The 25,128-nt window shown below is 43.3% G+C and overlaps 1 protein-coding gene across 2 annotated transcripts in view; it reads right to left on the minus strand.

The window, feature by feature from the left end:
* Positions 1 to 1,158: 1,158 nt before the first annotated feature.
* The window catches only part of LOC137504280 (serine palmitoyltransferase 3-like), a 169,451-nt gene continuing 145,481 nt past the window's right edge, over positions 1,159 to 25,128 (minus strand). For both annotated transcript variants that reach the window (XM_068232476.1, XM_068232477.1), the window contains exons 10-12: positions 17,774 to 17,909; positions 8,016 to 8,145; positions 1,159 to 3,664 (exon numbers count right to left, since the gene is read on the minus strand). In XM_068232476.1, the coding sequence (XP_068088577.1) occupies positions 3,551 to 3,664; positions 8,016 to 8,145; positions 17,774 to 17,909 (380 nt within the window). In that variant the 3' untranslated portion in view covers positions 1,159 to 3,550. The remainder of the gene's footprint in view (positions 3,665 to 8,015; positions 8,146 to 17,773; positions 17,910 to 25,128) is intronic.

Genomic DNA, 25,128 nt, shown 5'->3' on the forward strand with positions numbered 1-25,128 from the left:
CAAACAAATATTGTTAGCTTACCAGTTCTACCGTTTTGCACCATTAGATAAGTTTGTAGCATTACGTGGCAGCAAAAAACAAGTTCAATTTGAGTACAGCCACAGCTGAGCTCAGATGAGACTCAATGCAAAGAACGCCTCACCACTGCTCGTGCCGAGTGCAAACAAGTGACTCGCCACTTCACAGAAGCAGCTGACAGGTGAGGAAGAACACCTTTCCACTGCTCGTGCCGAGTGCAGGCAAGTGCTTCGCCACTGCACTGTAGCAGCTGACAAGTGGTGGATTTACTGCCTTCAAAATCTTGTGGAAAAGAGAACCAATATCAAAAACAAGTGTACTAGAGGAGAACCTTGGATTAAAAAAAAGACAGACTTACCAAGGAAGAGGGAAGCCTCTGGATCCTATAGACTAGAGGCTTCCCAAGCCATTCTCTGGTCCCCCGTTGCAGAGCATGGACCCCCTTAGGAAATTGGATAAAAGCTTGTTGGATTAAAGATCAGGGCCACGCTCCTCTTCTAGCCTTAGCGCGGCCATACTGTGTGGCCGTGCCTGTGCATTAAGCCAGAGTCACGTGAGTATGAGCAGCTCTGTGTTACTGCGCAGTTGCAGCATGGCCGCGCTCGTGCCTGGAGGAGTGTGGCCTGGATCTTCCAAGAGGGTCCTGGCAAGTGGTGTGGAGAACATGGGCATCCTCTACAGAATCCAAAGGCTTCCCTCTTCTTCTGTAAGTATATATATATATATATATATATATATATATATATATATATATATATATATATATATATATATATATATATATATATATATATATATATTTTTTTTTTTTTTGTACACAAGGTTCACCTTGGGTTCCTTTTAAGTTTAGCCAAAACATGTTTCTTTGGATAGAATGGAGACGGTTTAGCATCACTTTTGGCTTTCGCTACTGTCCATGATTGCTCCATGAAGAGGTCTCCTCATTTCCCTTCATACAGATACAAAGGGAAATTAGAAGAAACCACCCCAAAGGAAACGGAAATAACAGCCGTCCCCATTCGGACTCCTATTCCAACTACCATTTTGGTGGCAACTATAACATTCTTGAATTTATCAAAATTTATATTGCTAGCAAGCGCAGAAACCGAGGTGAAATCTCACAGTGACACACTCTGAAATGACATAAAAACAATTTAAGGAGACCCTGAGCTAAAGCTTGGGTTCTGAAACACATACCTAAGGAGAAGGAAGCCTCTGAATCCTAAAGGGGCTCCTCATGCTGTCCTCTGGTACTCCGCTGCTGCTCAGGACCCTCCAGCTGATCGGGGCTTCTGACGTGAGCATGAGTTTGCTGCATGAGCACAACTGCACCGGCATACAGCCACTCGTGCACAAGCGGTTCTGGCGTAGTGCGCAGGCGTGGCCAAATTCGTGCAGGTGTAGTACGGCGGCGCACATACTTGTAGAGGAGCGCGGCCCGATCAGATTACTGACAAGCCCTTGTCAATAGTCTTTGGAGAGTCCGCGAGCGGCAATAGGAGATCGGAGGACAGCGTGGGAAGCCTCCATAGAATCCAAAGGCTTTCCTCTTCTTAGGATAGTATGTGATTTTGTACCTCAGCTTTGACTTGGGTACACTTTAAGCTTTATTTCTGTTGAATATACAGAGGGCATTTAATCTTACAGCAAGCTTGTCACAAAATAAGGTAATAAAAGAGACAGTATGTTGAATAAATACTCAGTGAAAAGTTATCTGCTGTGAAAATTGCATGTTGAACAAAAGTGTTGAAATCGTATCAAAATAAAAATGTAAGTGAAAGTAAAGCTTCCCTGTTGGCCAGTGAAGCCATCTGTTACAAAGGACCAATAAAAGGACTTTGGAGTTGAAAGGAGTGAGTGGGTCATAGTGAAATTTTAAATAAAAGTCAAGATTTTCATATTACTGGCATCTTCAGCAGCCAGTAGTTCAGAAAATACTGCTCATCTTCATGCATTTCCACCGCAGGTACGCCAATGTGCCTTCTTCATCAATTGCTTGGATAGCAGAGGTTTGTAAACTGGTATATGTTTCCGTGAGCTTAACCTCTAATCAGGAAAAGACCCCAGGACCCACACCTCAGTACCTGGCTGGCACCATATAGTGTCTAATACAGCAAATACCTGCCCACCATGCTCTGGTGCTGCAGTTCTAGGACAGTAGGACACTCCAAATTCCCTGACTTTGTGCAGAGCACTGTACCCCTTTCAGCATGATTTATCAACCAATCATTAAAGAGAACCTATGAGGAAAAAAAAAACAATATTAGATACTTGGAGGAAAACCTGTGGATCCTTCAGAGACTCACCTTGTTTTCCTCAACCCCATGACTGCTGGCTGGGACCCTCTTCTTCTTGCGGTAATGCTTTTATCTGTGTGAGAGTACAATCTGCGCATGCAAAGTAGCATGGAGGCCATGCATGAATAAAATGATTTAGTAGGGTGCTACTGGGCAGATGCAGACCATACTTGTACTTGTGGAGTACGGGCGTGGTCATACACAGGCGATAGTAGCCCTTGTGGGATATGGTTAGAGCAGGCATAGGCAAACTCGGCCCTCCAGCTGTTATAGAACTTCAAGTCCCACAATGCATTTGCCTTTATGAGTCATGACTGTGGCTGTCAGACTCCTGCAATGCATTGTGGGACTAGAAGTTCCTTAACAGCTGGAGGGCCAAGTTTGCCCATGCCTGGGTTAGAGGGTCCCAGTGCTGAATCGGTAGGCTCGAGGAGGATGAGGGAAATCTCTGCACGATTCCAGAAGCTTCCTTCTACTGAGGTATGTATCTAACTTTCACTTTTTGCCCTGCCTCTGGTTCACCTTAAGCCCAAGCATAAAATTAAATATGCCAATATCAAAATCTTGGCTTCTCAAAATTTGCATGGGAAAGTCAGTCAGGTAGAAGGGACTGTTACAGCCAACATCTTATGGTTACAGCTGTGTACTGAGTTGGGTGTCAGGGGACTTTACTTGAAATCAGATTCTCTTTATTGATTAAAACTAGATTTTGGCACACCGACCAGGACGTGTTTTTCTCTACCTTGGCTCACGAACGCTAGAAATCCACAGTGCAATCATCCATTCAAACTGCAAAAATACAACGCAAGGCACTTATCCAGACTACTGTAAAACAGTATAAAAGCACTTAAAAAAGGCCTGCCATGGTGAAGATTTCTTCCTCAGAGTTTGAGGACAGGCTGCAGATCTCATTGTTCCACCAGGAAGGTGTTTTACTGCCTGTATGCTAACTTTCAGTCAAATGGCGCTTTTAAATCCAGGATGTTCTTTCAAACAGTTCCAGAGACTGCTGACATACAGAAACTGTTGTTTCTAATTTCACTTTACACACACTTATCAGACATGTTGAAATCATTGAAGAAAAAATGCTTCATGAGGGAAAACGGCTAAATTGTCCAGTTCAGACAGCAGCATTGCATTATCAGTGGAGAACATTTACATTGAGGCCTTCCTTTGATGTCCGGAGTCGGGGTAGCTCCACAAGTGAGGATACGCGGCACACAGTCATCACTCATTAAGCATCAAGTTCAACATTTGGCTCATCGTAAGTCACAGTACGGCTTGATTTCTGGTGCCGCGAATACTTGAGCCGCAGAAAGTCCCCCATCTCATCAAGTGCATCCAGGACCTGAAAGACACACAGGATGAACCAACACTGGCAATACAGTGGCATAAGATGTGGCTACTATTCACAGCTATCAAAAGCCTGGAGATGAGTGTGTAGAGATTCCACCTTTTGCCCATAATGCAAGTTATAAACATAATGTACTTGTTACTTGAAAGCCAAGGTATTTTCTTTGTATTTCTAGATCAGTTCGTATCTTAATTAAAGGCAGGGGCGTAGCAATAGGGGGTGCAGCGGTAGCAACCGCATCGGGGCCCTTGGGCCAGAGGGGCCCCAAAGGGCCCTCCCTCAACTACAGTGTTAGCTCTATATTGGTCCTGTGCTCATAATAATCACTTCTATAGATACATTGAATAGTGGTTATCATAAACAAACTGTTCCCTATCCCTTTCTTGCCCCTCAGACAATGTAGTTGCCATTGGCAGGTTTTGGTGTGCTGTATCAATTGTTATGTATAGAGTGTTTGGGGGGGCCCCAATGTAAAACTTGCATCAGGGCCCACAGCTCCTTAGCTACGCCACTGATTAAAGGAATACTATCGATACCCAAGTGTTCTAAAATGACAGTGCGCAAATAATGTCTAAGTAGCTGTGTAAACATTTTCCTACTTTTCATGTTAAATATCAGAGGCAAAAGCTGTAATTTATTGAGGGTAGGATTTAGCTATATTGGGACAAATCAATTGCAGAAGGGGTGTCTGCTTCAATGCACAGCCAGAGTTGCATATCAGACTACAGAAAGCAAATATCAAACGCTGAAAGCAAAAACAGTATGAAAAAGCTGTGACAGTTACATTTCCTCTGCTCTCTTCAGACAGGTCAGTCAGAAACACAGGACACAGAAGCTGCAGCTTTCTCTCTGTCACACACAGAGCTACACATAGAGTTAACTGATCAAGTGTGAGGGGAATTGCCCCTCTCCTCATTGCTCAGTCAGCCGTCAGTTTTGGCATCAGTAAAGTTTGAATGTATATTGATAACAGTAAACAAAGAAGTTGCAACTAAAATGTATACACCAGTACTTAGCAGCACTTCCCAAACAATTCCTGTGTCAATTGAAAAAAATACATGAGGAGAGCCCGGGTTGGGAGCGGCCCGGGGGTGTGAATGATTGAACGGCGGGGACCCGGCGGATGGCGACCTCCGTGCATTCAGATTTGATGCAGGTACTTAACTTTTTTTTTTTGCCTCGTAAGTCCTTTAAGACACCATGCATTGTGGAAGGCAATTTAGTTTATAATCTAGAAGATGTACCATACTACCAGGCAGTAGATGGTATAAACAATATCCTAATTTCCAAAACAGGATTCTGGGAAATCAGAGTACAGGTCAGAGGAAGCTCCCAGTTTGGTCTTGAGCTTGCACATCTGCGCAGTGAAGTGCCTGTCAATCACAGAATCATGGAAGCAAATAGAAAGCTCCTACTGTACTTTAAATACCAACACAAGTCGTGTTAAATTGAGTAGTGTGCAAAACAGATAGGACACCATGACTTTTTTGGGGGCTACTTTTTAATGGCTATCTGCAGGGAGGCGATGCGCAAAGTGCTGTGATGAATCGTGAGCAGCCAGAAGTATCTTTCATTGACCCAACTCCCTTGAACTCAAATTGTTGCTATGCGGTTTTAGGTGTTTGTACATCATCCCTGCCCTTTGCACTGTTCTAAAAGGACCACCATCATGAAAAATTATATCATTTAAATTAAATGTAAACACACAAAATAAGTATTATGTTTCTTGCAGAGTAAAATGAGCTAGAAATTACTTTTCTCCTATGTTGTGGTCAGGGCCGGATTTGTACTCTTTACCGCCCAAGGCCAAATGTCACCAGCCGCCCACTTCAGTATAGGTAACCTGATGACCCCTTCCCCTCCCCCTCCAGTATAGGTAGCCAGAAGACTACCTTAATCCCTCCCTCCCCTCTCCCCGCCTCCTTTCAGTACAACTCATCTTCACACCGCAGCAGCCATCTGTGTCACTCATTTCTCCACTCATCTCCAGTGCAGAAGCTTCCTCTTACCCTCCATCTCCAATGCTGCCCAAGTCCATAGCTGCCAGCCACAATGCAATCATGCACAGAGAGCAAGGTGGCTGCTGCACAGGCCGCTAGCAGCAGAGTACGGCGCTCAGGCGCTCCTCTGATCTTCCTGCATTGCAGCATTTGCAAGCTTGCAACTGCTGCAACAGTTTAGTCTGCTGCTTTGGTGCCCTTGCTCCTGTGGTGCCCTAGGCCATGGCCTAGGCGCCCTAAGCCTAAATCCGGCCCTGGTTGTGGTTCGAAAAGTTCGTGCGAACCGAACTTTTTTCGGAGGTTCGCATTCGAGGTTCATGAACCTAAAATCGGAGGTTCGAGCAATCTCTAGCTGTCACTTACAGTAGATAGTATCTGACAGAAGCGACAGGTGTTTGACTAATTAATCTCTTCATGGGAGATTTTCAGTATTTAATTTATTCATTACAAAAAGTACTCACTGGAAATGATCTATATAAAGATGCAGGCCCCTCCCCCTACCTGTTTGCACACTATTCTGGCAGTTGGACTGAACAATAGTGATGGTCACATCTAGGAGAACTTATGGAGAAGCATGTGATTTGTTTGATCAGCTGATAGATTTGCAAAGCTCTGATTTGCTGTGATCACATCCTGCTTTAGCACATGATCATGACTAGCCAATCAGCGACCTACATATCTATCACTTGACCAAAATGATCACATGCTTCTCTATGAGTTCTCCTAGACATGGCCATCCCTGAGCAACTGTTGCTCACTAAGTAATTTAAAAAATAAAGAAAGTCCTGAGAATCCCCCATGAGGAGATGGGCTAGTCCAAAACCTGTCAGATCTGTCATATTACTGCTACCTGCTGTAAGTGACCGCCACATTGGTGAAAAGTAATTTATTGCACATTTTACTGGGAGCAATGTACTTTTTATTGATGCGTTTTCATGTATTTTAAATGTAAACATTTTTTGCGATAGTGGTTCTTTAATTAAAAAAAAAAAAAAAAAAAAAAAAAAAGCAGTAAAGATTTTTTTTTTTTTAAAAAGGGCCTTCATGTAACTCTTAAACATCTATATGTCAATGTCACAACAAGATTAATAACTGACCACGTTGTGCTATACTCTGTTCCCATCAAGGCAGACAAGCCTGGAGAGACTTTCACGGTCCTCAGAACGCTTATGGCTCATTAAAGCTATATTATGAACACAGTTGTTGACATCTAGCTGGAGAGCTCTCTGATTTCACAGGCAGCGGGATTCTTTTCATCTGTCCATTTTAAACTGAGGAAAAGTACAGCCTTAGAAGACACGCAGACTCGACGTGGGGACAGAGGAGCGCTGTGTGATCTGCTAAACTTTAAACTCAGCAAACCAAATGCTAAAAATATAAAATGTAAACACGGTGCTGGACGGGGGCTTTTTTTTCTCTATGCGGAGCAGCAATTATGAAGTATAATGACTGTGAAAGGTTTAAGAAGTCACAGTTTACAATATACAGCGCATACATTTCTCAGGCTGGTTTGCGATGCCATCCTTTGCTCTTCCTTCTAGTTTATGCCAGGCTGGCGGTACGCAGAGCATCCGGCGGGTATTGGGGTGTTATTTTGCTGCTACGCTAATCTCCACGATGGAGTGGGGTAGATGGGGATGAATTGGGTCATTTGGCCACCAGGATTGGCAGATGTCTAATAGATGCTGTGATAACTATCGGTAATAGAGCGCCCAAGTGGCAAGTTGGGTGTCTGATGCAGGTATTAGCCAATTAGCTGCTACATAGTTGTTAAATTAAAGGTTGAAGCCGATCGACCTGTGGTCCTTTGGGCACTGGTAAGTTAGGCATTAGGTGGTGGGGTTCTTGTTAGGCACTTACAGGGGAAGCAGAAAATTTGGGTGCCCCATAGGCGGTAATGTAAGTATCGTCTACTGGGTGCCCAAAGCAGAAATTTGGGAGCCCAATAAATAGGGTACTGGGCCCGTCTGACTAAAATTTTTTGTTTTTGAATTATGTCTTTTTTTTAACGAATTTTTCATTTAAAATTGTCATTTTAATGATCAAATTATAATTTTTAGGCGTCAGGAAGGCGGTTTTAGGGTTAGGGACCAGGAAGGCGGGTTTTTGGGGTTAGGGGCCAGGAAGGTGGGTTTTAGGGTTAGTGGCCAGGAAGGCGGGTTTTTAGGGTTAAGGGCCAGGAAGGCGGGTTTTAGAGTTAGGCATCAGGAAGAGAGGTTTTAGAGTCAGGCATCAGGAAGGGAGGTTTCTTGGTTGGGGGACAAAGATTGTAGATAGTTTTGTAGGTCAGAATTAAAGCTTTGTAAGTTAACATTAAGAGATCAGCTATAATTTAATACACTTACAGTGTCTAACATCTCCTTTGTGTGAGCTGCTGAAATGCAAAATCTTGCTCTAGCTTCAGTGATGGGAGTCGCTGGGAATCCAACTACGACTACTCCTATCTTCCTCTCCAGCATGTGCCTTGAAAAGGCCCTGTGATTGACACACAAAAAGAAAAAATCGTATTACAAGCAAATACATCCATATAAAGCTAAAAAACAAGCTTTGGAAATTTCCAGCACATTTAGCTGCACAATTTCTCTTGTTTGATAGCGGCAATACATCCTATTCCAGTAATGCGTCGATGCACTGACATAAAACTTCTACCGCTCCTACAAACGTTATTATTATTGTATTTATATAGCGCCGACATCTTCCTCAGCGTTGTACAGAGTATATTGTAGTCACTTAACTGTCCCTCAGAGGGGCTCACAATCTAATCCCTACCGTAGTAATGTGTGTGTGTGTCTGTGTGTGTGTGTGTGTCTGTGTGTGTCTGTGTGTGTGTGTGTGTGTGTGTGTGTGTGTGTGTGTGTGTGTGTGTGTGTGTCTGTGTGTCTGTGTGTGTGTCTGTGTGTGTGTGTGTGTCTGTGTGTATCTGTGTGTGTCTGTGTGCGTCTTTGTGTGTGTGTCTGTGTGTGGTGTGTGTGGTGTGTGTGTGTGTCTGTGTGTGTGTGTGTGCGTGTGTATATATATATGCGAATCTTGTAGTGTATGCATCATAGTCTAGGGCCAATTTTAGGGAGAAGCCCATGTTTTTGGGGATGTGTGAGGAAACCAGAATGCCAGGAGGAAACCCACGCAACACAGGGATAACATACAAACTCTGTGCCAATAGAATTGAACCGGGTACCCAGTGCTGCAAGGCAAGAGTGCTAACCACTACGCCACCGTGCTGCGCAAACATTCACCTGTGGGTAGAAAGTGGATAGTTGGCTCCCCAAGAACACTTTCCTGGTCCTTGATGATATGGATTAAGGTCCATTATTACCCAAATAGCTCAGTTCCCTAAATAGATGTTCTGAATTGCCAAAGGTCTTTTTATTTTTCTTCATGTCCCACTATTTTATATGCACATTCTAATTACACGCATAGTATGCACATATTTAGTGAGCACATAATTAGCATGCATATATTTAATAAAGGGACGCAAAAATTAAAGAAATATATCGTGTATATATTTTGTAAATTTAGAACATCTATACAGGAACCAGAGTGTAGATTGGGGTCTTCTAGTACCCAAATAGCTCAAACACCAGCCTTAGTTATTGACCCTGAAAGGGTGTTGGCCATGTGTGGCTCAGATTGTCTCATATAATTGTACATGAAGTGAGTCACATGGATTCATATGTGTTTATCCGCAACACAGCGGCTATTGCGGACTATTGGCCGCATGCCAATGTGTTTATTTCCTGGTCTCCCCTGATTGGATGTGCCGGTGTCTCTTAGCAACAACTAATGACGAGAAGCGGCGGGGGGCGGGTCCCGCAGCACTCGTCATGGAGTGTCGGCCTGACGCATCATGGCTGCGCATGCGTGCGGCCAGGAATGCGTCCATACGTCAGTTCTCTGTCAGGTCCGCAAGTGCGGCCAGGCAGGGGCGGCGGTTTAGGCTGACACCAACGAGATACGGACGTTATCCAAGGTGGGTGTGTGGGAGTAGGAGGGTCTCACATTCAAATGCACCAATGATTAAAGGAGAATGTAGTTCCCCATGTTATATACAAGGACCATTATGATTGGTGGTAATAAAACTTGGAGTTTATTGGTTGGGTGCACTCTATGGATAGTATATAAGGATGTTTATTTGTTGTTTAAATGTACTTCATTCGCAGCAGGAGCTTGAGAAAGAGGTTCTCCTCGAAACGTCGCTTTGTCTTTGCTGTGATGAATTGGAAATAAAAGAGCATGAAAATTACATCGGATGGTGCCGACCTTTTTGCTTTTACAGTTTGAATTGTCGGGAGTACTGCTGGACTGAGCCTTGGCACATCCCATACTGGCAACCAGAGGTGTGCATCACACTTACCCATAACTGTAAGTGGCTCAGAAATACTAACAACAGTGATGGCTGCTACACACAGCTGAGCAAGAGCGCGCACAGAAAGGGTGCCGGTGTTGCTGCCTGTGGATTTGTGCTGCCCCGCATGCGCAGTAGGAGACTGTGCGGCTACAGTTCCTATTGAATGATGCTGCTGGAGGTAAAATACTAAATATCTCCGCTCCCACACCTCTAACACTCCCCAAATTTTCAGGGTAGGGAGGGGACCTACCTCTATGCCGAATTGCAGCCCCCGAGACCCGCTAGTTCCCGAGATAGGTTTCTGTAATCCATCTCCTGAACCAGCGGGTCTCGGGGGCTGCAATTTGGCATAGAGGTAGTTCGGGGGGTCCCCTCCTTACCCTGAAAATTTGGGGAGTGTAAGAGGTGTGGGAGCGGAGATATTTAGTATTTTACCTCCAGCAGCATCATTAACTTCACACTGGGCATGCGCGCTACTCAGTATGGAAGGAAGCTTCCGGGCAGCGCAATCAGACATTACTCCGTCTTCTTTACGGGACCCGGTAAAGAAGACTGAGAAGGCTGATGACAGCGGCGTGGGAGTGGTCTGTGTGGATGGGGCTGGAGGAAGCCCCAGGTATATATAAATCTTGTATGCTTATTAGTCTCTGGTTCCCTTTAAGTTCCAAGAATAGTCATATTTAATGTTTTGCCTTGTGGCTTTTCTTCCCTTTGTACTGAGCTATGGTGAGTATCATGAGAGTAAACATGATGGATACGTTTGTTTTTTTAAAAGCCTAAACAACTAGGTATCTATGTAATAATGAAGGTGCGACAACCACAAATGTTCACTTTGAAACAAGTATTGAAGATACTTATTATTTGCCAAGAACCCCATGATAACTTTTATAGAAGGGCAAACCACTGAGGACAACAAAAGACTGAGTGATTCTATCGCAGAGGTACAATAAGTCATACGTCAAACTCTATGCCTATAAAAAAATGCAAATGTATTTAACCATAGGTAGAAGAGTACGTTAAACAGAAACCCTCATGGGCTGCTGAATGCAGAATTGTAGCCAAAACACATACAGCTTAGGCAAGCTAACAGATGTACACCTACAAATATAAGGGATCCATCTGGTGCACTTTGTGGGTAAAATTACTACTGTACGCCCGAGTACAATGGTTAGAGGAAAATGTTAAAGGGAACCTGTACTGAGTAAAATTATTTAAAATAAACACATGAGGTAACATCAAATGAACATGACATAGTTACATTGCCATCAGTTCCTCCCAGAAGCTCACCATTTTCCTCTGACAATGATCCCTTCCAGTTCTGACAACATTTTGTCAGAAATGAAATATATCAGTTGCTGTCAGTTATAGATCAGTTGCTGTCAGTTATAGCCAAGTGGACAACTGATGTACCAAGTAATGTCCTTGTTTCCCTATGGCTCAAGTGAGTGATGTTACAGTTTAAGGCCTAGTGCACACCAGAGCGGTTCGGCTGCGTTTTGCGATCGGCTTGCGGGTGCGGATCCGCTTGGGTAATGTATTTCAATGGGCTGGTGCACACCAGAGCGGGAGGCGTTTTGCAGAAACGCATACTGCTCTGAAAAACGGCAGTTCAGAGCGGTTTTGCAGGCGTTTGTGTTACAGAAGCTATTCAGTAACAGCTTTACTGTAACAATATCTGAAATCTACTACACCAAAAACGCTTCCCAAAACCGCAAAATGCTAGGTGAAACGCAACAGAAAAATAAGAAAAAGCGTTTCAAAATCTGCTAGCATTTTGCGGATCTGCTAGCGTTTTTTGGTGTGCACCAGGCCTAACAGTGTGCTGACCAGAAAGCTGTTATGAGGTAATGGCCATTTTCAAAATGGAGGACGGAGAATTCCCTTGATCACAGTGGACAAATAGGACGCGGGAGAGGAGAAAGCGATTTTAATTTTCAGTTCAGGTTTTCTTTATGGTCGCATTCACAGTAGGACGTTGTGCGTTGTGGTAATTCTTAACACAGACACGTTGCGACTTTAACGTCGCATTATAAAGCAACGCCCCACTGTGAATGCAACCTAAAAAGGGACATACAAATTCCAACAAATCTAAGAAGAAAAATAGGACCATGAGAACCAACCCAACAAAGAGAAGAAGAAGAGATGGGAAGAGGGACAGAAAAAAAAAAGTAAGGGAACAAAAGAATGAAGAAGTAGGGGGAACAGAATAAAGGTGGTGGTGGGTGTTTAAAGAGGAGAGGAATAGAAAGAGAAGAAAAAGCAGAGATGGTAGGGCGAGAGGTAGGAGGGAAGGGGAAGGGATGGGGGGGGGGGAGGGGATGGGAGAGAAAGAAAGAGAGAGAGAAAAAGGAGGAGGAGGAAAGTGATAGATAAACAAGATGAAACGGGATGAAAGTGGAAACCGGAAGGGGAGGAGAAAGAAGGCCAGAAGAAAAAGAAAAGAAGGATGTAGGGGAAAGAGTGAAAAGATAAAAAAAAATCATGGGAAGAGGGGGAAAAACACAAAGCAAAGAAGGAAAGCTTAAAACCCAACACAAGCAGCAGAAAAGGTTGAAAGGCGCCCTGGCATCTAAGTGCTCTGCTCAAGTGAGGAATCAGGTTTGTGAGGAACCAAGTTAGTGTATAAATTGTAGTCAGTAAGACTTGATAAGTGTACGGTTGTGATCAGTAATCAATGATGCAGAACAAACTGGAACTAGGTTTATTTACAGCAACTGTACATCAAGTCATACTTTGTATCCAGTACACACTGACTAACAGGCAGGAACAGAAATCAACAAGTCTAGACCAGCATGGATACTGTAGATCCCATGCAATCATGCAGTAATGCAGCAGTATATCACAGTGCCATCTATAGGCCAGAAGTATGAACACTAAATGTACATGATCCATGAGGTCAGTCTTAAGCCTGGTGGGAAAAAGCGACAGGGTTGAAAACTGAAACACCATGAGCAAAGGAGCCCAGAAGACCAACAGTGAAGCAATACAATATAACAACCACTGATGTGATACTACTAATAAGGTGTCTAGACTGTAAATGGCAGGAGTGGAGTGGTGTGTGGTGCACCGTGTGTAAGAAACAAGAGCTTCTTTTTAAAGTGACACTCCTCACTCACCAAAAAACTGCTAATATCTAATAGAATATTAACCACTTCACCTCCAAGAGTTTTTCCCCTTAAAAAACCAGAGCAATTTTCACCTGTCAGTGCTCCTTCCATAAATTCGCCTATAATATTATTACTACTTATAATTAAACAATCTATATCTTGTTTTTTTTGCCACCAATTAGGCTTTCTTGGGGGGTTACTTCTTGCTAATAATTATTTTATTCTAAATGTGTTTTAACAGGAAAAAGAAGAAAAAAAAGAGGAAAAAAACACATTATTTCTCAGTTTTTGGCCTTTACAGCTTTAAAATAATACATGCTACCATAATTAAAACCCACACATTTTATTTGCTCATTTGTCCCGGTTATTGCAATGTTTACAATTTTTCCCTAATGCAATGTATGGCACCAATATTTTATGACATACATATTGAAAAAGTTCAGTCCCTGAAGTAATTATTTATGGGGTTTTTTTATTGAAAATGTTTTAATTTTTTTTTTCAAATTTTTTTTGAGCAACTATTGAGGAGTGTGGGAAGTAAGGGGCAATTTAAAAAGTAAAAATAGGTCTTTATTTTAAAAAATGTTTTGGGAAGTAATTTTACTTTTTGGCCACAATATATCCTTGCGCATTACTTCTCTTTGTGTAGTAACACTACGAATAGAGGAAGTAATGCGTGGACGTGTAAGTATCGGGTTTTGTGAATGACAGCACCGTCTAATAGATGGCAGCGCTCATTCACATGGGGACTTAGGTCAATGAATGGGAACGGTGTACAGCTAATACGGCTAATGGACAGCAGCGGTAACGATCGCGTGAGTGCGGGGGGAGAAGGAAGGGACGTAAGTAGCACGGGTTTATGGCATTTTGCATGGACGTAGTTACTCGTCCCGGGGAGGGCAAGTGGTTAATGATGTACAAATGTTTTTGCTTAGCTAAGCTGAAGGGAGTGTTTATTTCTCAGCAAAGGCATATTTTTTATGTAAGTATACCAGCTAGTTAAAATTAACCAATAAAGATGTTGGAGGGATAAACTAATAGAACTATCCTGCGTGTGATGAGAGCAAGACATATCCTGCAAAAACCAAACCAAGTACCTACTGACAGGTGCATCAGGGAACTCCACCAATGTATGATCATTCCCTGATCAATCTATCAGCATCGTGCAGCACAAATAACTAACAGCGGGACGCAAATGATCGTTTAAACGATTATTCACATTTTGAACAATTGTCTGTGATGTGTTCCATCAGGATTGTCTTTCAAAACGAACGATCATCGCGACTCGCTGGCAGTCTTTAAACATTGTGTAATGAATTTTCATTAAACGTTGTTGCGCTATTTCGCAAAAAATGAACTCCCTAAACAACTCCACTTGTAGCAGCCCAACTGGCTCATCGTGCAGCCCTCCCCCTAACAGACTTATAGCAAATCATGCATGCATTTTATTAGTTCCTATCTGGAAAAAAAAATGCATGTAATCCTACTTTATAGGGCTTATACCGGATCAAATATTTATAACTTTTTTTTGTTATTAATGTTTGCTTTTAGTTCTGCTTTGAATTAAGCTGAGAAACACTAAACTGAGCAAGGAAGTATAAACAGAGCAAATTTCTTTGCCACTCTTTAATAGTTCCATCAACAATCTGCAAACATTTCAATAACGATGCAAAACAATCTATAGTTTTATTATCCTAGGTTTTTACTTATGTTCAGGCAGAGTAACACAAAGAAGCTTATGATCATAAAATAATCCGAAGAATGGGGTAGCATGCACATGGATTGGGTGCACCTTAGATCAGTGCCAACTGAAACAGCTTTTATCCTTTGATGAGCGTCATGGCCTTGCTATGTGTGATTAAAGGAGTAACATGCATGGCTAAGATGACTCAGATTAGTTTACTGATGTCAACTCAACAAGAGTTAAATCTCCAGGGACTTAATCATACTTAGTAAGATTACATGAGGGATTACTGGAGCCTCATATTGGACAGCTTTCCATCTGTCACCATACTTAATATTCCTCATCAGTGGTGGGCATAATACCCGTTTTATGTAGGGGCCCCAAAGAACAAAGGGGCCGGTTGGGGTTGTGATCATGAAGAGTACTGGAAGGAAAGGAGCACTGTAGATAAAGCAGTAGTCAATGGAATGATATCATATTGATAGGTTCTTAACATGGAGCGGTTGGCAAAGGTTGGGGGATCTGGCACATCAGATCCATGTTTAGTAGGCTAAGATGAGAAGCCGATAGTAGCTTGGGCATGAGTGTTGGGCACAAAACAACAGTTTTTCAACATCTACAGTAGTAAAAAGCCTCAACCGAAGAACAAAGCCTGTTACACGGACATTTTTGTTATTAGACATGGGTCCAGTGAATACCCGACTTCCTGTTAGCTTCTCATCTAGTGAGCGGCATTTATGGGCAGCTGGTATAGTACTTACACACGGCTGTACTGAAGGCGGTAGCATCTAGGCAGACAGTAACAATGTGGTTGATCCCCACCTGAATACCATCATTCCCGACTGTCCATGTGGGAAGAGCTAGAGTTAGGCTATCCAAAAGAGAATCAAGATGGCGACCTTGGGCAAGGTGGGACCAGTGTGCGTCAAAGACAATTCATTGCTCCATCCGTCATGTACAAACTCTTGCTTCCACATGCACACATACCATACATGTCATGTACCATACATTCTATGTTGGGGACTTGCTGAGAGGAGGAGGCATCCTGGAGACTGGGCATTCAGAGGATGAGTGCCATGTGGGCAGTAACCGCAAAAGACACGTGAACAGAGCACCGGAGAATCTGGCAGAAAGGAGGACAAACTGAACCTTCACTGTGTAGGCTGCACCTTTCCTCCCATTATGTTCTCATTGCAAACTGGCTCCTAGCTTCAGTCTGCTGCATCTCTCGAGTCACTGACTCTGACTAGGGACTTTCACAGGAGTAACGGGGAACTGCACAGAAGGGAGGTTTACCACAGTAGGTTCAGTCACTAAGGGATCAGACACCAGAATTTATCACTAAGAGGTCTGTTTCTATCCCATTCGCCTCCTTTTCGGTTGTCTCTTCTTTCTTATACCATGCCAGCTCTCTTTCCCTCCAGTCATCTCATTCACCTCTCTCCCTTCCTCCTCAGTCTCATCTCTCTCCCGGTCTCCTCTTCCATCTCATTTCACTCTCCCGAATCTCTTAAAACGGATCAGAGATGAAAAACTAACTATAACAAGTAACTTGTCTATATATCTTATCTAAAGTTTAGATAGTTTACACAGCATATCTAGCCAGGGCCGGTTTAAGCAACAATGGGGCCCCAGGGCAAAATAAACCTGGGGGGCCCCCCCAACAGATACCCCGGAAAAAAAAAATCGGCATTAAGGGACCTTTTTTGCAGCTGGTATAGTCAGGGTATGAAACCCCAATCGGTCGGAGCTCCACATTCTGGCTACCCCAGCCTGCATGGGGGACAAGGGGTTAAAAAGTTTCAGGAGGGGGGACCCCACAATTTTTTTAAAAAAAAATTCCCACACTCTAAACAATTTTTTTTTGGGGGAAAATAGGAAAAAATGCCAGGGATCTTCATACAGCCATATTGCGGCTGTATAGCGACCCCTGGCCAAAGCGCTGCGGCTGCGTATGGACCCCCTGGAAACCCCATCAGGAAATGTATTGCTCTTTCTTTTGATTCATGTAAAATTACACTACCGTTAGGTTTGCTACTAAAAGTGACATTTACCGCATTTAAAAGTATGCTTTTTTCCTTTGAAACTTTAAAATCGATTTTCTCAAAAACTATAAGGTCGATTTGAAATTTTTTTTCCCTCTTGTAGCCACTGGGGGCCCCTACAGGCTCTGGGGCCCTGGGGCAATTGCCCCCTTTGCTTTTATGGTAGCGCCGGCCCTGTATCTAGCTGCAAACAGCTTCAAAAGTTTATGATTATTTATTCCTGTGATACAATGAGGGCAGCCATGTTCTGTTTGTCACATTGTCACAGTCTGAGGGCAGGAGATGCTATCAGCTTGCCTGAGTGTAAATTCAGTACCCTCTCATCCTCCCTCCTCCCCTCTGCCTCTGAAATCACTGGCTAGTAATCTCCTCCTCCTCCTCCTCCTTCTCAGACTGAGCTCCCATAAGCCCTTGCTACAGTGCCAAGGCACTGTGAAAAGCCGCGGGCGAGGCTTGTATAGTTTATAGGGAATTAGAGTATTGAAACAACACAAAAAAAGTATTTGGCTTGCGGAAAGCCCTATAAACTATATGAAAGGAACACAATTATGCTATGAGTAAAAGTTTATCTCAGATCCACTTTAAGTGCACATAGAGAAGCCATAAAAGAAGTAGGAAGGGAGACATGAAGTGATCAGACCATTGGAAGGGGAGGGGGGGGGGGGGGATGGGGAGAGGACATGGAGGGCAAGTTGTCAGATCAGTAGGAAGAGACCTGGAGACATTTTCAGGATAGCGGGTATTTACAAGGGAGAGATGCGCACAGAGCAATCACATCACGCTTGTAAATGATGTGCACTCTGATGGGGGCGTGCTTGTGAACGAGCCAGGAGAATAGAGGTTTGGTGTTATTTAAATGTATGTTGGTAAGTACTTTAATACTAGGTAGCTAGACATGTAAGTAGTTTTCGGCAATTCTTACCCTACTTTGCCCGGCATGTACAGCAGCAGAGGGACAACAGGAGAGTCTTCATTGCCGTATGTGATGAATCCCAACTCCTGTAACCTCTGCCTGAAGTATCTGGTGTTCTCAGCCAGCTGACGGACTTTTGTCAAACCTGTAACAGACAAAAAAAAAAAAAAAGATTAAAGATGAGCTGTAGTCAAATAACGAAATGAACAACATTGCTTATTTTATATAGATGATTTAGTCAGTGTTTGGCTATTGGAAAATCTCTCCTCTTCCACTTGTAGTTCCTTAACAGCTGGAGAGCCAGGTTTGCAGATCACTGGCCTAGGCTAAGCCTCAGTGGGAGGGCTGAGCTACATTGAAGCAGAACAAATAGGCACCAGGAAATGTGGGGTGCATCATGCGGCGCCATAGGCTGTAATGTGAATTACGGCTACAGATGCACTCAGAGGGTAACTTTACGTCTTTCCACAGTGTCCATGACGATTTGGAGGGGGAATAGTAAATAACGCTGCTGGGACTTGTGCAGGAGCAGGGTGATCAGTTTTTCAGATTCACCCTGCACCCAAATTCCCCAGTGCCATTTTTACCTGTATATGGCCTACATAACTGACACGTTTTCCATAAATCATTCACCGACTATCCCTCAGCAGAGGTCACAATCTAACATCCCTACCAAAGTCTAGGGTCTGTTTCTGGCTTGGAGGGGTTAGAGGAGCCAATTCCAGGAATAATTTTTTTTCCCTAAATTTTAAATAGTGTGGAAAAGGGTTAAACGCTTTAAAGCTTTTACCTGTGTCTGCACTGATTATTTTCTTTCACTTCCAGTCTGGGAGCTCAATGGATTTTAATAAGAAAGCTGACAGTCCCAGGGACCGCAAATAAGTGACAGCTACAGTATAGCTATAGGAAGGGTTTCTGATGCTGAAACCAGAACATTTAACATAAAAGTGGAGATCCTGAATAATTGACTGCATTCATATTTATTTCCTTTTAAACAATACCAGTTGCCTGGCAGTCCTGCTAGTCTATTTGGCTGCAGTATTGTCTGAATCACACCAGAAACAAGCATGTAGCTAATCTTTTTAGATCTGACAATGTCAGAAACACCTGATCTGCTGCATGCTTGTTGGGGGTCTATGGCTAAAGATATTAGAGGCAGAGGATCAGCAGGACAGCCAGGCAACTGGTGTTGCTTAAAGGAGTACTGTGGGGGGTAGGAGGAAAAAAAGTTGAACTTACCTGGGGGGCTTCTAATGGTCCCCCACAGATGTCCTGTGCCGCGCTGATGCTCCTGTTCCTGCCTCCCCTTCACTTCCGGAATTTACAACTTTTTTTTTAAAGAATATTTTTATTGAAATTTTAGTGACAAACAGCGCCACAAAAACAATAAACAAGTACAATGCAGTAATAATACAGTACAAGGTGCAGTCCAGGGAAACGTGTTGCTCGGTGAGATGGGATTCTGAGATCCCAGAGGGTCTGGTCCAATCACATGCCTCTCCAGAGAATCATAATATCAGATTAAGTAGTCATATCAACATTAATCAGTTAATTCTAAATCATAATATGAAAGTCATTTGTTCCATGGTTTAGCAAATTTTTTAGGACATTTCCGCTTAATATATACCAGAGGCGGGGACAGGAGTATCGGTGAGTGCTGCGCAGGCACAGGATGTCTGCGGGGGACCATTAGAAGCTCCAGGTAAGTTCAACTCATTTTCCCCCGACCCCCTTACAGTAGTCCTTTAAAAGGAGATAAATATGGCAACCTTCATACCCCTCTCGCCCCAGTTGTCCTTTAATGATTATGGCGGGTGTGGGGGGAGCTTTATGCCAGTCACATGGATCTGACCCACTTGAGAATCACAGAACAGAAGATAAACTGATCTACCAGCTCCTTTAACTCCCAATAGTTGATGCAATCTGAACCAGGTGCCTTATTTATCCTGATTTTATTTATAGTCGCCTGTATTCTTTCCTGCAGGCAAGTAACAGTGGGCGTGGAACACTGGGAACAACCCTCAGCTATATTATTATGAAAAAAGGGAATCTCCCATATAAAGATAAAAGCAAGGATGCATTTAATATCACAGCTTCAGTTTGATCTTTTACAATGGAGCTCCCAGGGTTCTTTTTTTTTTACTTAAAGAGCAGAGACGGGACAAGGTCCTTCAGCACCCAAGGCTGAGACAGCAAACTGCGCCCCTCCATCCCTCCCACCCCAGCTGTCACACACTGATTGCTATTAGAGTAATAGGTGCCCCAGGGCCCCCAACCTCCCCAACACCTTAATCTCTAGTTATCTGGCTTGCAGTCACTGTCATGTATCCCCTTTTCTTATTTCTTTGTGCTTCAAACACAATTGGGAATGACAGCTGAATGAATTGTGCGCCCCCTCCTACACTGCGCCCTGAGGCTGGAGCCTCTCCAGCCTCTGCCTCGGCCCGGCCCTGTTAAAGAGTACCAGAGCCGAAGCTCAGGTACTCAACACCAGATACTTACCTAAATAGAGGGAGGCCTCAAGATCCTATTGAGGCTTCCCCAGTCAGTCTGCTGACTCCCATGTTGCTGAGCAACATGCATTGTCACTAATCCTATTGGGGCCGTGCAGCTCCTCTTCCGCAATCATGACCGCGCATTGTAAGGTCGAGCCCACCAGGGCATGTGCAGTAGCATGGAGCCGTGCTACTGCGCATGTGCGGAGGGATCCTACGATGTGCGGCCATGTTTGTGGAAGAGGAGCCACGCGGCCAAGACTAGGAGGGGGCCACGCTCAGCATCAGGGCCACTGTGGACCACCGAGGGATGCCTTAAAAGGATCCTAAGGGATTCCCTCTCTGTGGGGTGATTATTAATTTTGAACCCGAAGTTTGCTTGGGTTCTCTTTAAAATTGTAAGCAGTTTTCTCAGCTTCCTGTTTTGGCAGTCTGACTTTCATTTTCAGAGTTTATTTATTGCACCTCTTATATTCTTTGCAACATATTCAGTTCTCTCATTCATTAGGACGTAGGACCCTATATGCCATATTATAATCAATTCATAGTGGACTGGTTTTTTTTTTTCCATACGTAGGTTTCATTGGCATAATTTCACGTCAAGTATTAAGGTTAACATGATGTGGTTTCCTTTGAAGTATCAGGAGGTGAAATCTCAGTCTCTGTTATTTACTAGAATAGATTACCTACATTATCAAGCCCTATAAATATACTTGTTTCTCCGAAGCGAGCTCATTTCATCACCAGGACACAGGGCCCCCCTGTCAGTCAAAGTGAATGATAATGCAGGTTCTAAGGATATGGAGATAAAGCTTGTAATGATACCGCAGCACATCAATGTTATGCGCCACACATAAATAGCTGTCAGCATACAAGCCATACAACTTGTTTGCTCCCTGTTACAAGAAACGTTCTGCTGCTGCTGCTGCTGCTGCTCTCTTTATCTATAGTGAGGAACATTGAACAAAAAACGAAAACTTGAGAGAGGACTAAAAACCTAAACTTTTGGCTTGCAGGTCACAATGTGCTGCATATTAACAGCTATTTAAAGTGAAACTGAAGCGAGAAAAAAAAACAAACTTATGATATAATGAATTGTATATGTAATACGGATAATTAATAGCAAAGTAAATGCAAATGCAAAGCTAGCATTGCATTAGCAGGAGCGTTTCAAATCACTAGCGCTTAGAAAAGGCTGTTAGGCCTGGAAGCCACTACAAAACGCTATCGCTAACTGCAATCGCTAGCGTTTTGTAAGCGATTTCATAAGCGTTTTCGGTAGAGATTTTAAAAAGTGTAATCAATTTGCCAGCGGTTGTGTAGAGATTAGCGTTTAGAGTTTTAAATTCTGATCGGTCCTTTCAATTAATTTTAATTTTGTTACAGTGTGCACTCACTTCAAAATGCTAGCAAAATTGCTCTGTGTAGGTTTTAATGAACGATTATGCCAGCGTTTATAAACTTTACATTACAGAAACGCGAACGCTAAACGCAAAAAATGCTGCATGTCCTGCATTTTGCGATTTGGTAATCACAACTGCTCCAGTGGAATTTGGCTCATCCATTAACATTAGCTGAGCGTTTAGGGAAATCGCTAGCGGTTTGAATCGCTCCCTAAACACTCAGAAAATCGCTCTAGTGGGTTTGAGCCCTTAGTCCCTGGCCTTATGCTAGGACCTAGTGGTCTTATGCTAGGATTTTCTAGTAGATCTACTGCCCGATCGATTATTTCCAACATGTTCGATCTGATTTCTGATTGGTTTCCGATTGTTTTCTGATAAAAGTAAACTGAGAACACTCAGAATTCGATCAGAAATCAGATCGGACATGTTGGAAATAATCGAGCTGCCAGACAATCTCAGTGTGTACCTAGCTGCTAGGAAGACGTGTCAAATCAGTTGCTATAGGATCAACCTGAAACTGCATCTGCCTATAATATAGCTTCATCAGCGCACACTGGGGCATGTACAGTGGTCATCTTCAGCCTGTACAGAAATGTCAGAACCAGGTATTAAGGGGAGGTTTACCTCCGTTTAGGAATAAATGGAACTTTTTTTTACCCCCTGAAAATGTAAATGTACTAATACAATAAGGGAAGAATAGAGCACAGCAATAGTACACGCTTGACAGCTAACGAGAAGGACTGGGAATGCGGATTCACTAAAAAAGGCAGCGACTGGTGGGTCTCACTGTATAGAGGAGAAGACCAGCCTATTCTGAGCACAAATTGTTGCCATTGTGTTAGTGCGTGCAGTGTGTTGTAATCTTTATGGATCACAGATCCTATAGGTGAAGGCCAACAATGGCTTTGTGTAGACCCCTTGCTGAGGGTATTGGAGAGAGGCAGCAAGCAGTTCCTTCTCCAGGATGTTCCAGGCCATTGGAAGCTCTAAAAAGACAACCATTCTATAAAATATATATTAGACGTCCAGTGGTCTTCAGGACATTTCCCCTATTCATGTGCGGGGGAGCAGAACCTTTTCCTGCAATAACAAGGCCATGCTTCCTGAGTCTCAGAGACGGGCAGCCATGCTGAGAGAGACCACGCTGTCACATGCCTTGTCACTAGTCTCTGATTGTTCGCAGGAAAATCCTCAACCTTGTGATCATTTACTTTCAACCTAGCCAAGTAACTATAGCGGTTGTCTAGTATTCTCAAATACTCTGATCATGTTCTTGCATTGACCCCACTATACACAGGGGATGATAGTTTAAATGGGTGAAAATGATGCATTTAATCCAGGGAAGGCGCAGACCCGCTCTAATATTCCAGTCCTTAATCTACTGTGTGAATCTACTTACATCACAACAACAATAAAACTAAGCAAGTACACACGTGACCACTGTTGCCCGGAGGGGATCGTGAACCAATCAGACCCGCAGCTAGATTCCAGGCTAGCGACACGTTCTATTACTATGCGGGGGAGTGGAGGGATGACGAGCGGCGCATGCCGAAGTGGGAGGGGTAAGGAGGGAGAACAATATGGCATCGGGGAGGGTCGGAAACTGCTGTTCACACACACAAGATTCTTGGCAGAGGCGGTCTTCAGGGTCTGCCTTGGCCAAGTTTAATCGAATGTGTGTATGAAGCTTAAGATGGTAAGCAGCCATGAGGATTTATTAAGCAGCACTGAATTTATACCTACAAAAATGCAGAAGATTTGCTCTCTGCTTCCACCTCTTGTAATATGTAAGTGATTGTACAGCGTGAAATCAGATTAAAAGATGCTGCCGTCTGCCACAGGTTGATCTATCAATACTGATGGTGGATCTGGATCTGCTCTGTCTCAGAAAAACAATAGTGACCATGCTAGAGATCAATGAAATGTACAAAATTGTGATGTTTTCAGGAAAAACTAGGAGGGGATCTGACAAAGTGTAGATATATGCAGAGAGAGCTTACAGAGTATAGAGGCTGCTGTACAGAAATGTTTACAAAGTCAAGCAGGAGGTCCTCATATCCCTCTGAGGGGCCAAATAAAGCCATGCATAACTATATTATCGATCAGGGTGGTATTAGTAGAAATTAAGTGTCCTTTAACTCATAAGACTAACCTTCACACCAATCCATTATGAATTTTAATTGTACAATCGATCAGGGAGGTAAAGTGGCATTATACTCAAAATGCCGATGTCTGCTCTAATGCATCCAAAACAGTAAAATGCATATGAAACACGATAAAGCTGCTCTGCCGTCTATTGAGGCCCCATTCACACTAGAGCGTTTTGCTGCGATTTCTGCAAAACGCTCAAACGCTAGCGCTTTTTAAAAGCGCTAGCGTAATGAAACCCTATGGGCCCGTTCTTACGTGGGCGATTTGCGCTAATCGGCGCAAATAGCCCAAAAACGGGCAAAAATGCCAAACGCAAACGCATAGCCTGCACCATTTTCAGGTGATTTCCAGACAATCGCGTTTCAGTGCTATTGAAGCGCAAACCGCGATCGCGCCAAAATCGCTGCAGTGTTCAGTGATTTTTCCACATGAATGCGCGGAAAAATCACTCCTGCAAAACGCCTGCAAAAATTGCCGGCGTTTTGAAAACGCAGGTGTAAATAGAGGCTGAAAGCAGATTTACACCTCACTGAAGCTCACCGATTTAATTTTTGGCTGCAGGACAAATTATCAAATTGACTCCTAATTAAGTAATTAAGGGGCAAATAAAGGAGAGCAAGTTCTCTCCTCCCCCCCTCCGGCCACAGCAGAAACTTTTCTGCTTTGTTTACACAGCTTATTATAGTTCCAACACAATCTGATAATCCTGGTCTGCTAAGGCACGTTTATCAATTAGCAACTAGATGCATTTAAAAGCTTGAGTCTCAACCTTTCCAGTAATTTTATACTGTCTTATTAATGATTTTGACCATATATGATATTAGGGTATAAAACAACTTTAAAAGCATGCTTATCTCTTGCCCCCCCCCCCCAAGAGACTAACCTTACAGTCAGGTCGATTTCAGCGTTTGTTTGATCAATTGAATCAATCGAATGCAAATCGATGCACGATTGAACGGCCGATCAATCGATTTGTGGCCAATTTCGATCGATTTGATCTGACAGGATGGAAAATCTAGGTCGATCTGCTGCTGGCGGCAGCTCGAAGGCGGATAGAGTTGCATTGGATCGAATGGTGCAGTAATGCCTTTAAATTGATTTTCAATAGATTTCCAATAGATTTCATTCTGAAATCTATTCAAAATCTGTTCCTAGCGTGTGGCACACATCAGATAAATTCCTGTCAGATTCGACCTGATAGGCATCTGACAGAAATCTGACGGTCAAATCTGCTGCCAATCTATCAGTGTACGGCCACCTGTACGGCCACCTTTACCCTCGCAATATCAATAATTAAGCTAGGAACCCCTTAATC

This window comes from Hyperolius riggenbachi, chromosome 4, assembly GCF_040937935.1.
Source record: "Hyperolius riggenbachi isolate aHypRig1 chromosome 4, aHypRig1.pri, whole genome shotgun sequence".
In the NCBI taxonomy this organism is placed as follows: domain Eukaryota; kingdom Metazoa; phylum Chordata; class Amphibia; order Anura; family Hyperoliidae; genus Hyperolius; species Hyperolius riggenbachi.